The sequence below is a fragment of the Myodes glareolus genome, chromosome 1, assembly GCF_982192425.1.
Source record: "Myodes glareolus chromosome 1, mMyoGla1.1, whole genome shotgun sequence".
Classification (NCBI taxonomy): domain Eukaryota; kingdom Metazoa; phylum Chordata; class Mammalia; order Rodentia; family Cricetidae; genus Myodes; species Myodes glareolus.
In genome coordinates this window covers 125,270,071-125,282,802 of record NC_142026.1, presented here as the reverse complement: position 1 = coordinate 125,282,802, position 12,732 = coordinate 125,270,071, and the positions used below count along the sequence as shown (strand labels likewise).

Here is a 12,732-nt window from a genome sequence, read left to right as displayed (position 1 = left end):
ACCAAAGATAAAATTAAAGCACTTCCCCCCAGCAAAATTGCTTCTTTCAAAAATTAAAAGGATTCAATGACGACGGTACTTCACATTATGTTTCTAGATATTGTACCTTTACCTGAAAATCTCTGCTTCTGCTCAAAGAGGAAGAAACTGCAAAGGGATTAAACAAGATGGCAGAATGGCATCAGGCAGGGAAGGGGACAGTCCTTGGGAACAGATGGGAGATTGTTGGAAGCTTTTCTTCTCCCCACTCAAGGGTTTTCCAGGTGACATTTCAGGGTTACTATTCTCAGGCAGAAAGCATATCTGACACTGTTGTCCATCTGGGGAGACACTGATAAGGGCTGCCTAAAACACAAGACCAAGAGGGGTCTTCTACACAGCAATTCCATACCTGGGAACAACCCAGGGCCGTTGTCCTATTTTAAAGAATCCAGGTCATGGAGTGAGTTTGACGCAAGCCCTGAGCAGGCTCGGAGCACCAAGGAAGAAGCGGAGGAGAAAAGCTTAGAGCTCCGGCCGGGCTGACTCATGTGGGGTTCAAGCACATAAGTCACTGGAGCCATGGGCAGGGGCATGAACTTGAGCCATATTAGACACATAATAGCGATAGATAAGATTACAGAGTACTCACTGTGTGTTAGATAGCTTACTAAGTGAAGTAATTACTATAATTACATCCCATTTAGTCGGAAACTGGCCCCAGGATTGCAGAGCTGGTAAGGAAATGCCTGAGTCCACACTCAGAGTCTGGTCATCCATACCTGACGGACAAAGGGCCCCTAAGACTGGTGTGACAGGTTTGTCTCCAGCTCTAGGATCATAGGCATGGTGAGTACTCTCAAGAAAAATTGTTATCTCCTTCAAAGAGCTCATGAAACATGAAGTGATAAAAGACAATAGAAATGACTAGTATAGAAATACTGGCTCATCTCAAGGCTGGCTCCAGAAGGATCTCACCAGCAAAGGTAGGTGAGCCCATTGCTAAGGTTGGATGGAGCTTGCTCGGGTCATGAAGATGACAGAGGAAGCTGGGGTTTAAATTATGCGTTCAAACACGTTGTTCCTTGCTAGTGGCGCTGTGGCAGCAGGTTATGGAACCTCGGAGACAGGAAGCATGGCTGATGGAAGTGGGGTCACCAGGGAATGGCCTTTGAGGCTTCAGTCTGCTCCTACTTCCAGTTAGAGAGCTTTGGTTCCTGCTCACCTATCAGGATGTGGCCAGCTGCCTCATATCCTTGCTGTCAAGGCTGCGAGCTGATGCTGCCCCTGTGCTTTCCACATGTGATAGCCTGAATCCCCTGAACCATGTGCCAAAATAAACTCCTCCTTAAACGGCTTCTGTGGGATATTTGGTCCTAGTGATGCAAAAGTATCTTGCATGGGGGAGCATCCCACACGGTTGGTCACACAGCAAGTTCAGACGCTAAGCATACCACGGGACAGGACTTGTCTGAGAAACCAGCCTGGGAAGCGGGTGACAAGGACATGAGGTGGCCGAGTGGGCGGAGGACAGACAGAATATAGGACACTGGGCTCAAAGGGAAAGAGGAAAGCAAAGTTGAAGGTGTAGGGAGCAGGGCGTGTCAGGCACTGAGCAAGAACTCAGGCAGGGGCTTCCTGAAGACCGGAAGATGGGGAGGAAAGAGGAAAGGAGGAGACAGAGCTTCCTGAGTATGCAGCAGGGGTGGGGGTTGGTGGTTAGGGGAGGAGGGAGGCATTTGACAGACTGAGAAGAGTCTTCATCTGCCAGAGGAGGCAGGAGAGCAGTGCTGAGCTCCGCACACGTGTGAACAGGGCATTCATTGATCACCAGCCATATCCCACCCATGGCTGGAGCTCAGTCCCCACTCGACTGCCTTTGGCTCCTTTTTACTTATCTGTCTTTTCTATCACCCCATATATTTGGGCTTTTGCTGGCCATAAAATAGTTCAAGTGTAGTCATCAGAATGGAAAAAGGTGAGACTAAATCAGGGAATTTCAGCTCCGGTGAAGGGCTTAGTAAGAAACAAGTTATAAATATCAGCAATGGTGAAGCTTCGCGATTTATTTTAGACTTTCATGCTTCGGTGAATAAATAGATGACCGAGGCCCATCTTAGATCACGATGAAAGTCAACCTGGCTCCTGTTTCCAACAGCAGAAGGATGTAGGCTTTAACTGCTATTTGTCTAATGCTGATGAACCCATCTGAATCCATCGTTGTCACTTTTCTCACTGTGACCAAATACCTGACGGGAAGCAACAAGGGAAGAGAGATTTACTTTGGCTCCGGGGATTCATTTCATGGTGGGGAAAGAAAGCATGAAGGCAGGAACATGAGGTGGTCAGCCATGGGTGTCCTCAGTCGGGAAGCAGAGAGGGGTGAATGCTGGTACCCAGTTGGGTATTCAGATTGGGATCCCAGCCCCTGGGATGGTACTTCTCTAAAACACCCTATAGAGATGCAGAGGTGTGTTTCCATGGAGATCTACATCCAGTGAAGTTGACATCTGATGACTGACCATCACAACCTCTAGCCCCTAACCTCTGGATTCACTGAAGTAACACCATTGCATAACAGTTTGGAATTACAGAGCTGTGGCCAGAAACTTGGCTACTTTAATCAGGATCAAATCTAGGTTCTGATACTGAGTGGCTGTGTAGCTTTAAGCAACTTACCGGCCTCTCTATGCTTCACTTCCTGTGTTTGCAAACGAAGGGACCGTAATGGATACAGAGTCTCGCAGTAAGGCGCTCACAGTACTGAATGTGTATCCGGTTCCTGGAACCACTGTTGACAGATGCTAAATCCTAAAGCTCATGTTCTTACTTTTTACTTTCTTTTTCAATTTGCAGTCCTTAGGAATCGACTCTATGAAAACACTATCATGGAATATTAGTTGAAGATGTGTTACATTTGTTTGTGCTGTGGAACATTTGTTTATTGATGCAAAGATGGGTTGCATTCTTTTTGTTCAACTCTGTAATGTTGCGTTACTTTGCCTGTCTAAAACACCTGATTGGTCTAATAAAGAGCTGAACAGCCAATAGCTAGGCAGGAGAGAGAAACAGGCAGGGGTGGCAGGCAGAGAAAGTGAAGAGGAGGAGAAATCTGGGAATAAGATTGAGGAGGGAGAAAAAAAGGGGGGAGAAGTATGTCAGGGGTCAGTCACCCAGCAAGTCACAGAGTAAGAAGTAAAGAAAGATATACTCAATAGAGAAAGATAAAAGCCCAGAGGCCAAAGGCAAATGGGATAATTTAAGTTAATAAAAACTGGCTAGAAACAAGCCAAACTATGGCCAGAGTTTCATAATCAGAATAAGACTCTGTGTATTTATTTGGGAGCTGCTGGCAGGCCCCCAAAGATAAAAGAGTAGACGAGAAAAAAAAAAAAAAACAAAACTAACCAACAACAAAACACTTCTACAAAGATAAAAAGAAACAACCAGATGGACCCCAGGGACTGCTAGCTTCACGGCTTCCTTGAACATGCATCTGGTCTATTTTCAGATCAGTCTTACATGCGTGTGCATAACACAAATGAAATACTAGCTCTTATAGAAAGTACTAATTTCCCACCAAATGGCAACTCTCCCTCTTAAAAATGACATTTATTCAGGGCAAAAGTGGGTTCAGCTATGGAAACTCTCCTGTGATTTAGTGATTGAACAGCCCTTTTTGGGAGAGAGGATGTGTATTTTGGCTCATGGTTTCAGAGTCTCAGTCTGTCACTGTGGAGAGGTAGGATTCATTGATTCAAGGCAGCTGAAAAACATTGTGGGGTCTTCTCACATCACGGCTCACTTAGTCTCCCTGCTACCAAAGCGAGCGTCTAAACCCCAACTCCCTGCTTTTGCCCACACCACCATTTAAACTAGGAAATGTGTGATTCTTTTTCTATAACAAACGTGGGCATCACTACATCTTAGTGCCCCAGAAGACTGCATGCCCTCCATGCCAAGTCGGTGCTCAGTGAACTGCAGCTGTCTGAAGAAACAAAGAGAAGAAACAGAAAGGGGGTCAGGAGGGGCTCTGGGTGAACTTTCTGAAAGCCGTGCCTTTACCATCTCCCCTTCACTGTATTTCCACTCCCTGCCTCGAAGATGGAGCCACTCTGAGGTCATGATAACCCTCCTTCACTGCTCCTATAAAAGAAAGAAACAAAACCAAAAACCACAGCCTGGCTTTCTGAAGCCTGTTGAGTCATAGGGCCAATCCTAAGTATATGAATGGAAAAAAAAGGATAAAAAGTGGCATTTCTTTATGTCACTGTGTGCCAGGCTTCCTGATACACATGGCTAACCTAGTTTTTGATAGAACTTTTCTAGCCATGAAAAAAAAAGGCTTTGTTTTTCAGACATCTTTTGTTTGGTTGGTTGGTTTTGTTTTTTGAGACAAGGTTTCTCTGTAGAAATCTGTTCCAGAACTCGCTCTGTAGACCAGGCTAGCCTCAAACTCACAGAGATCCGCCTGTCTCTGCCTCCTGAGTACTGGGATTAAAGGCATGTACCACCACCGCCTGGCTTTTCAGATATCTTTGCGAATAGTTACTAACAAGAAATTTAGCTCAAACTCACCCTTCACAGTAGCAGGCACCAATCCAAGATTGGGGCCAGGAAGTGGACACATCATTTCATCAATAGGTAATGTGGATAGTTGTGAAAAATCAATGGCTCGGGTGAAAGTTTCCCTGCTTCCTTGAATATCTTCTCACTGAAAGCCTTTTTCAGGAGACTAGGAGTATGCGTTGGCCACATAGCTCAGTGACAGAGCTGCTCCAACATGCCACACAAGGTCCCGTGTCTCATCACCAATGCCACACACTAAGACAAAAACCCACCTTGTTGAAAATCAGGATGGATAAGGGTGTTTGTCACAGCGATGATGGGGTGAGATGATCCAGTTTCTCTTCCCACTGGCCTACCTCCCTATCTGTCTTTCTCTTTGACTCTGTATTGTACAAGCCAAGCAGATCAGAGTCTAGAAGCTTACATCCAAACCAGAAAGGGGCATCAAGCAATGTGATGCCAAGAGGGCCAGGACTCCTCATTCTTTGCCCTCTCCATGATAGACTCAACATGCCCGCCTCTCTTGGTCCAAGCTAACTTCCTGGAACTAAGACTTTAAACCCTGATAAGAACCCCTGGAAGAAGTACTGTTTTTGTTGTTTTTATGAGACCTTGTATCATAACCCATACCAGATTCCTATCTTAGCATAGCTTTTACTTGGGGCAGGAGGATGGGAAGTATGTGAGCTCTGGCCCCAAAGACAGCTGGGAAACACCAGAAGGTGGGAGTCATAGAGTTGGCTGTGCTTGGTCTTAAAGTTGCCTGTGACCCCTGAGTCTCGGTCCCCCATGGGAAGGCCATGGTAGGCAATGTTTCCCTTGTTTACTAAGCTTTCTTACATGTCGAATAAGAAGCAGGAGAATGTTTTTGCCCATAAAGCCACACTCTGAGTCAGAATGGTATTTTAGTTGGCGGACACTCAGCGGACACTAACCAGACACAACCAACTGGTTTGCCAGGCCCTCTTCCCCAGCCTCAACAAGCAACTGCAAAGCTGCCAGCCAGGCCTAGGGTGGGAGGGCATCGAGGGATTTTCCAGCTGAACATATCTGCACTTTTAAAGTCCGATGAGTAATGTTTCAAAGCAAACCGTGCATTAAATCTGCTCTAACTGTATCCGACTTAGACATTTCAGAGCGACAGCTCACCTCTTAAAGACAAGGTGAAACCTGAAACCTCTTAGAAGATTTTAATCGAAAAATAATTATCAACTAATAAGTGCTTTTCTACTTTACAGCCACTGCGTTAAAAATTGACTCAGGAGGAATTGCTGAATCTAAAAACCTGGTAACAGTTTGATGAGGGGCAGGCTGCGGTAGAGTCTCAACTATTCTCCCCAGAGAGGGTTTGTTGGTTACAAAGAGAAAAGCATTATTTCCCAGAGGAAAGCCCAACAGCTCCCATGATAAACAGATCATCAAAATTCATTATCTCCAATCATGGGATTAGCAGGCGTCATGAGCCTTCTGACGTAATGTACTGTGGAGAAGAAAAGAAACAAGACAGCCCTAACATACAACAACTAGCCTTCTCTGTGAGAAAAAAAGGCAAGTTCACAAGAGACTGAGAAACCCTTTCAGACAATGCATGAGAATGCCATGAGTAATATTTTAAGTGCTAGATTGAAGAGAACATAAAGGCCATAAGAGACAGCGTTGGGACAATGAGAGAAAACTGAACTGCAAGTTAGGAGAATCACTGCAAGGGTTCTTCCTGGTAAACCCCATGGTCTGTCAGAGAGTGTCTGTCTGTCTGTCTTTGTCCTTAAGAAATGTATGCCAGAAGACTCAGGGTTTCAGGCTGTGATGTGTGTAATTTATTCTCAAATGGTTCAGCAACTGTGTGTTCGTGTGTGTGTTTGTGGGTCCGTATATGTGTGTGTCCATGTGTCCGTGTCCCAAAAAGAAAGAACAAAAGAGCACCCGTCTCTCAGTAAGTGTTGATTCCGAGTATGGAAGCTTTGTTTTGAGATTTAAAAAGAATGCTATAATTTTCGAGAAACATTACGAGAGAAGTGAAGAAAATATTTTAAAATTTTTAGAATGTTTAGAAAGACTTAAACCTGAACCAACTAAAAAGGAACAGAAGCCTAGTGGCAGTACCATAAATGGGGAGATGGGAGTTTGTCAACAGTGGGTGTGGTGCAAATTCTTTTGTTAACTTCTGAGGAGCCTCTCAGTCTCCCCCTTGGCCACAGGGGCCACGCCATATTTCAAAGGAAAGGATTCACACACGGAAAACACGAGTCGCCACCACTGAGGGAAAGGAACGCCCAGCTTAACCAAGGCTAAAGCAAACCGGGTTGAATCACTTCCCCCTCTTGTTTCCTAAAGGACTCCGATGCCCTGAAGGGACACCTGAGCCCTCTGCTTCTACCATGCCCAAGTGATAGATTTGGTCAAGAGAACCCACAGCCCATGTTCTCAATGCTTGGCCAGCACCCGAGTACCTCCAGCTTCAAAGGCAATGGCCACATATACCCATGGCCTACTTCAGCCTCAACAAGAGTTGGATCCTGGCAGGATACACGCCAACTCAATCAGAGATGCTGATACGGTGCGAGCATCTGTGCCGTGGCCTTTGCTTTTCACTGGCTCTTTGGTTCTAACAATATTCTTGAGTCTTGACTCAAACCTACTCAGCCCCTTAGGCTCAGAGCTACAGCTTTCTGGCCAAGGGGCATTCATTCCAAGGTGCCTCTGCCAGCCGCACACACGTGGCCGGATTAGGCAGAGGGGGCTGTAAAGTACACACACACTTGCCCAGCGTGTGCTTCTCGAATTCCTAAACCACTTCTCTGCCTCTCTTGGCACAAAACAGGACAAGTGGGCTCTGGGCCAGGGGAAGTGTCTGCTTAGAGATGTGGGCTTTCTTTAAATTTCTATACTCCCGAAAGATCACTAGCAAGATTTCAATGGAATAAAGTCGAAAGGGGAAAGCCCATAGATAAAGACAATTGGTTTGTGTTTTTTAAGCTGTCTGAAAGGAACACTGGCAACATAAAACATAGCATTATCTTTTAGGAGAACAGAAATTATGGAACCTAAGTTAGGACAAGACAACAAAAATATTCCTTAAACAGAAAAGGTCCGTGCACATACGTGTGCCAGCTTCTCACACACACAAGATTTGAGGTGGCATACCCAAGAGCAGTATAGGGGAGGCCTTTCAAAATGATTGCTTTTGTTAGACTGTATGTTATTTTTGTACTTGGTTCCTTCACGCTTTTTATCCTCTCTTACATGCTAGGGTCAAAGATGAAAGCCTATCCCTGATGATTTACCTGCCCTTTTCCTTCGTTTCAGGCATTTATTTAAGGCTCCCTCGTGACTAGCTATGCAAAATTAATGGCCACAGGCATCCCCAGGTGGCCTACAATGCCCACTTTGGTAGATGTGTCACACAGAACACATTAGGGCACATCCCGTCCAGCTCCAGCCCAGACGCCTCCCCCATAGCTCAGCATGGGGCAGAAGAAGAGGGACTTACTTTCTTTCCACTTCTGGGGTTGACACGGCGCTGCAGAAGCCAAGGGACTCCTAGAAGAGAGAGAAGGTTCTCAGCGTCAGTAAGGGACAACGAAGTCTCGCTTCTCCAGAATAGCACTTAAGAGAAGAGGCAGAAGCCAAACAAGATCACGAAAGTTGCTGTGCTTACTTCGAGCTGGGACCGCAGCTGGAGTGACGTGGGGCTGGCGTTGGGTTTCTCCTAAAACAGAACAGATGCAGCCTTAATGAGACTCCCAAACGTGGCACACACAGAAAGATAAATAGATGTGTAAGAAGAGACGGGAGGATTTGGGAAACACTCTGCCGTACAGTGGGAGGAGGTGGCAGAGATTAATGGATTCTCTGGAAAACCTGAAGTGCTTTTCCAACGGCAGCACAAGTCTCTTAGAACTGGACTCCTTACCAAACCTCACTGCTAAACTCTGCTTACAGTTTTCCTACACACAAGCACCAACCAACCGAAAGGCTCGAATGGTCCGTGGTGAAATAAGTCTCCTGATACACTGGATCATTATCACGAAACGCTGAACTGACTGTGACTGCTGAAGTTATTCTTCAGTAACAGTGGAGTTCCAACCTGATTATTTTGCATTTATTTATTGATATTTACTGGGGAGAGCACACACTTTTGCGGCGGCATGCATGCGTGTGGAGGTCAGAGGTCAGTTTGCGCAGTCAGTTGACTCCTTCCAACACGTAGGCTCCAGGGTCTAAGCTTGGGTTGCTAGGTCTGGCAGGAAGTGCTCTTACCTGCTGGGAAAGCATCTCACAACTCCCGATCTGATTTTGAAATTCTAAATTGATTCCAAGGATATAGTAATGTAAGGCTTGTTGTAAATCTGTATTAGAAAGCTGGAAGCGTAGGGCCAGAGAGATGGCTCAGCAGTTAAGAGCACTGGCTGCTCTTCCATAGGACCCGGGTTCAATTCCCAGCACCCACACAGCAGCTCACACTGTCTGTAACTTCAGCTCAAGGGCTTCTGACATACACACACACACACACACACATGCAGGCCAAACACCAGTGCACATAAAATAAAAATAAATTTAAGAAAAAGAGAGAGTTGGAAGACTAACTGGATATTATTTTAGTCTTTAAAAAAAATCACCATATATTACAAATGAACTGGCCTGCTTGAAAATGTACAAAAGCACTCGGCTTGCAGGTGATGAATGACATCAAACTGTGTGATGCTGTGGGTTTATTGAGAAACATTAAATCACACGGACAGAGGAATCTGTCTCAGAGATAAAAAACCGTGGCCTATAGCACCCTTGCTTTATAGCAATAGGGTGCGTTTCCCTTTAAGATGTAAAACAAAAGAGGGTGAGAAATGGCTTACACGAGAGGCAAACAATGGACTGAGATCGCTTTGGAGGCTGCAGTGTGAAAGTTGTCCTACGGAAACATTTGGATGTAATCAGAAGAAAACAAGAGCCATCTCCAGAGTACAGGGCCTAACCCGACCGGAGTGTTTTTTTCCAGAGACTAATTTGGAATCAGCACAAGCGTAAACAAAGGTTTATCTTACCCGGGACAAAAGACAACTGAGGCAAGTCCACAGAGGGCAAGACTGAAACACACGTTTAGAAGGTATTTCTGCCCCCACAACACTGACTCTTCCCCCAGGCCCTCAGGCAACTGACAACAGCGTGAAGGCCGCACCTTTGCCTTTAGTGAGTTGCTTGTCTGGACACCCCCTTTACTTCAGCAAAAGGCATACAGATAAGTCTTGGTCCTAAACCTGTAGGCATCTTGGATTCTTAGAAGAGATGAGGATAGTTATCTGTAATGAAGAGGTCACACCCCGGAGTAGGAGTATCCATCTTACAGAGATGGGATTCATCCTCTATGTCCTGACAGTAAGACCTCCTCAGACTACCCTCACAGAACCAAGACAATGGCCAAGCAAGCCACCTTTTGACAAGGACTGCCCACCTATGCAGACTTCTGGTTCCTCTAAAGCACATGTCAGTACCCTGAAGATGGACTTGGAGTAACTAGGACCTACTGAATGTAGCTGGCTACATTGACTAAATTTTCTGCTTTAATTGACATATTGAGATGAGCAGCTAAGCTTAGCCTGCTGCTAGGGGTCAGGCATTTGCCCTAAAACTCTAATTACTGTTAGAGATACATATATACATACATGCATACATACATACATACATACATGTGTGAGTATATGTGTGTGCCATCAGAAGATATATTTGAACCTTTGATTCATAAGGTTCTTAGCAAATTCTGAGCAAACCTCAGGCCTCACCCCTCTGCAGCTTCAGAGACATCCCAGTTGGGTAGCACTAGGATTTTGAAACTGCCTCTTTGAAATTGCTCAGAGGATGGACTAAGGCCCCTGGACAGCCCACAGCTCTCCCTTCTCCCCACTTCATCTGATTCTCTTCTGAACATGGCTTCTTTGCAATCTCCTCTATGCTAGTCACCATAGCTCACCTTTGAAATTAGTAAACTGTGGATAAATGGCTGAGCCTAGTGTGCCAGAGTTACCAGAACTCGAGTTATCAGGTTCTGGCTACCTAATGCTCCGGTTATCACCCCCTGATCAATCTGGTATAAGATGATTAGCACATCTGACAAAACAGTGTATTAGCTGTAGTTTAAACTATCAGAATGATGCAGATTTCAGCAACCTTATTGCCGTAGCTTAACCATGGTGATAGCCTTCAAGACTACATTATGACTTGAGGAACCATTTTGATCACCTTAACTGACATCTGGGAAGTGGGCAGGTCATGGCCAGGTCCAGTGATGCATCCTCATACTTCTCTGAATACTAAGTTTATTAAGGGTCATGATTAATACAATCACAAGACACTCAGAGAAACTTGGCTGAAGGGGAAAGGTAGCAGAGAAATGAGAACAATTTGGGGTCACGCTGGAGATGTGAGGATATGGCAGGAACTGAGCCCAAATACAGGTCATCCCCATCAACGTGCTGCCTCATGGGGCCAAGGGGCGGGTTCTGGGAAGCCAGTGCCCAACCCTGTGCGTGCGGTGGGTGATGCCGCACTGTGTACATTGAAACCAGAAGGAGGGTGGGTTTGTCCACCATGGAGACTTGGTTTTGCCACAAGGAAAACAATGAATGTTCCAGAAGGAGTAGATCTGAGGAGACAACAGTGGGTAAACAGCCTGAATGAGAAGAAACATCTCAAGGGACCAGCTGCTCACTCAGCCCCATCCCATACCCTTGCTTATAAAGCACCATAGAACTCCACACCCTCAGGGTTCTGCGGGCTTTGTTTGTTAATTTCTACTTGTTTACTTATTGTCACAGAAGGAGTATGAATGTGTCATGGAGTACTTTGTGGAGGTCAAAGGACAACTTTGGGAAGCGGTTCTCTCCTTGTACTGTGGGTTCTGGGGATTATACTCAGGTCGCCAGGTTCCCGCTGGAAGCCCTTTAGCCTGAGCCAGCCTGCCAGTCCATCCTGCTGGTTTTTATTCTTGCCATTGTCCATAATGTTTGTATTTCTCTACCAAACCTGATTTTTACAAGGCAGTGTCTCTAACATGTCAGAGCTGTGTTCAAAGTCCAACTGGTCCTGTCGAGATCCCCAGTACAGTCAGGATTCCTCATGCTTACAGCCCAGTCTGGAGTCCGGTCCTTAAGCCTTGGACACAGTACAAAGAGAACTTTGCAGTTTCAAAAGGCATGTCTGTAAGAAAAATACTATTTACAAATACCTACAGCTCAAGACAAAAATCAGCAGATAGGCACATATATGCGTTCACCTGCCTGTCCAGGTGTGCACATGTGCAATCTGGTTACATTAGCAGCACATGGGTCAAAGGTAACCCTTAGGTACTGAAATTAAATATATTTTGTTCTAATGTGTTCAAGCTTGCTATGTGATAAACCAGACTCCAACCCCACCTGAGGGCAGAAATAAGGTCCCGGAAAATGGTTTTCATGCCCCGTCCCTCCACTCCAGCTGTTTCCAAGTTCTTGTGGAAATTCACATTTCTCTGTCCCTTCTTGCTGCCAGGATCCCACGCCAAATGAACTTTACAGCTGGAAAGGAAGGAGGGATAAAACCACTGTGCTGTTCCAAAGGCAGAGAGGAAGAACACCAAGCACCCACCAGCTCAGCTCGGAGCCAACTTCTCCTCCTCCACAAGGATCACAGGAAGGAGGTGGAGAACGTCAGGCTCCATGGCTCACTTAGCAGTACATAAGGGAAAAACAGAATGCCACGTGTTCTCTCGCTGTAGGCTGGCTGAACTCAGGGAAGCCAGTAACTGATAGTGGTAAATTTGAAAAGCATGTTAGGGCCAGGGAGATGGCTCAGTAGCTCAGAGTACTTGTCGCCAAACCTCATGAGCTGAGCCCAGTTCCTGGGACTCACGTGGGATGGAGAGACCCAACTCCTTCAAGTTGCCTTCTGATCGCTCCCTGAGTGCTGGGTGTGCATGCACGCATACACACAGACATGAAAAATGCAGTGGAATATTTCATCTAAAGAAGCTTTCCATGAGAAAGCGGTGTGAGGTTGCAGCTGACAGTCTCAGCAGGGATCCTGATAGAAAGACAAACAAATATAAACTAGACAAAGAACTCAGAAGGAAACTCACAGGCAAACAATCTACTCTTGCCTTGATTTGTTTCGACACTATTTCAAGGGAATCCATAGCTCCAAACACCAGTAAGT

At 45.7% G+C, this 12,732-nt stretch overlaps 1 protein-coding gene across 3 annotated transcripts in view; it reads right to left on the bottom strand.

Annotated features, from left to right (window-relative positions):
* Nucleotides 1-12,732, bottom strand: part of Sash1 (SAM and SH3 domain containing 1) — a 305,306-nt gene that overhangs the window by 82,238 nt on the left and 210,336 nt on the right. For all 3 annotated transcript variants that reach the window (XM_085688475.2, XM_085688482.2, XM_048425571.3), the window contains exons 3-4: nucleotides 8,207-8,257; nucleotides 8,039-8,088 (exon numbers count right to left, since the gene is read on the bottom strand). In XM_085688475.2, the coding sequence (XP_085544601.2) occupies nucleotides 8,039-8,088; nucleotides 8,207-8,257 (101 nt within the window). The remainder of the gene's footprint in view (nucleotides 1-8,038; nucleotides 8,089-8,206; nucleotides 8,258-12,732) is intronic.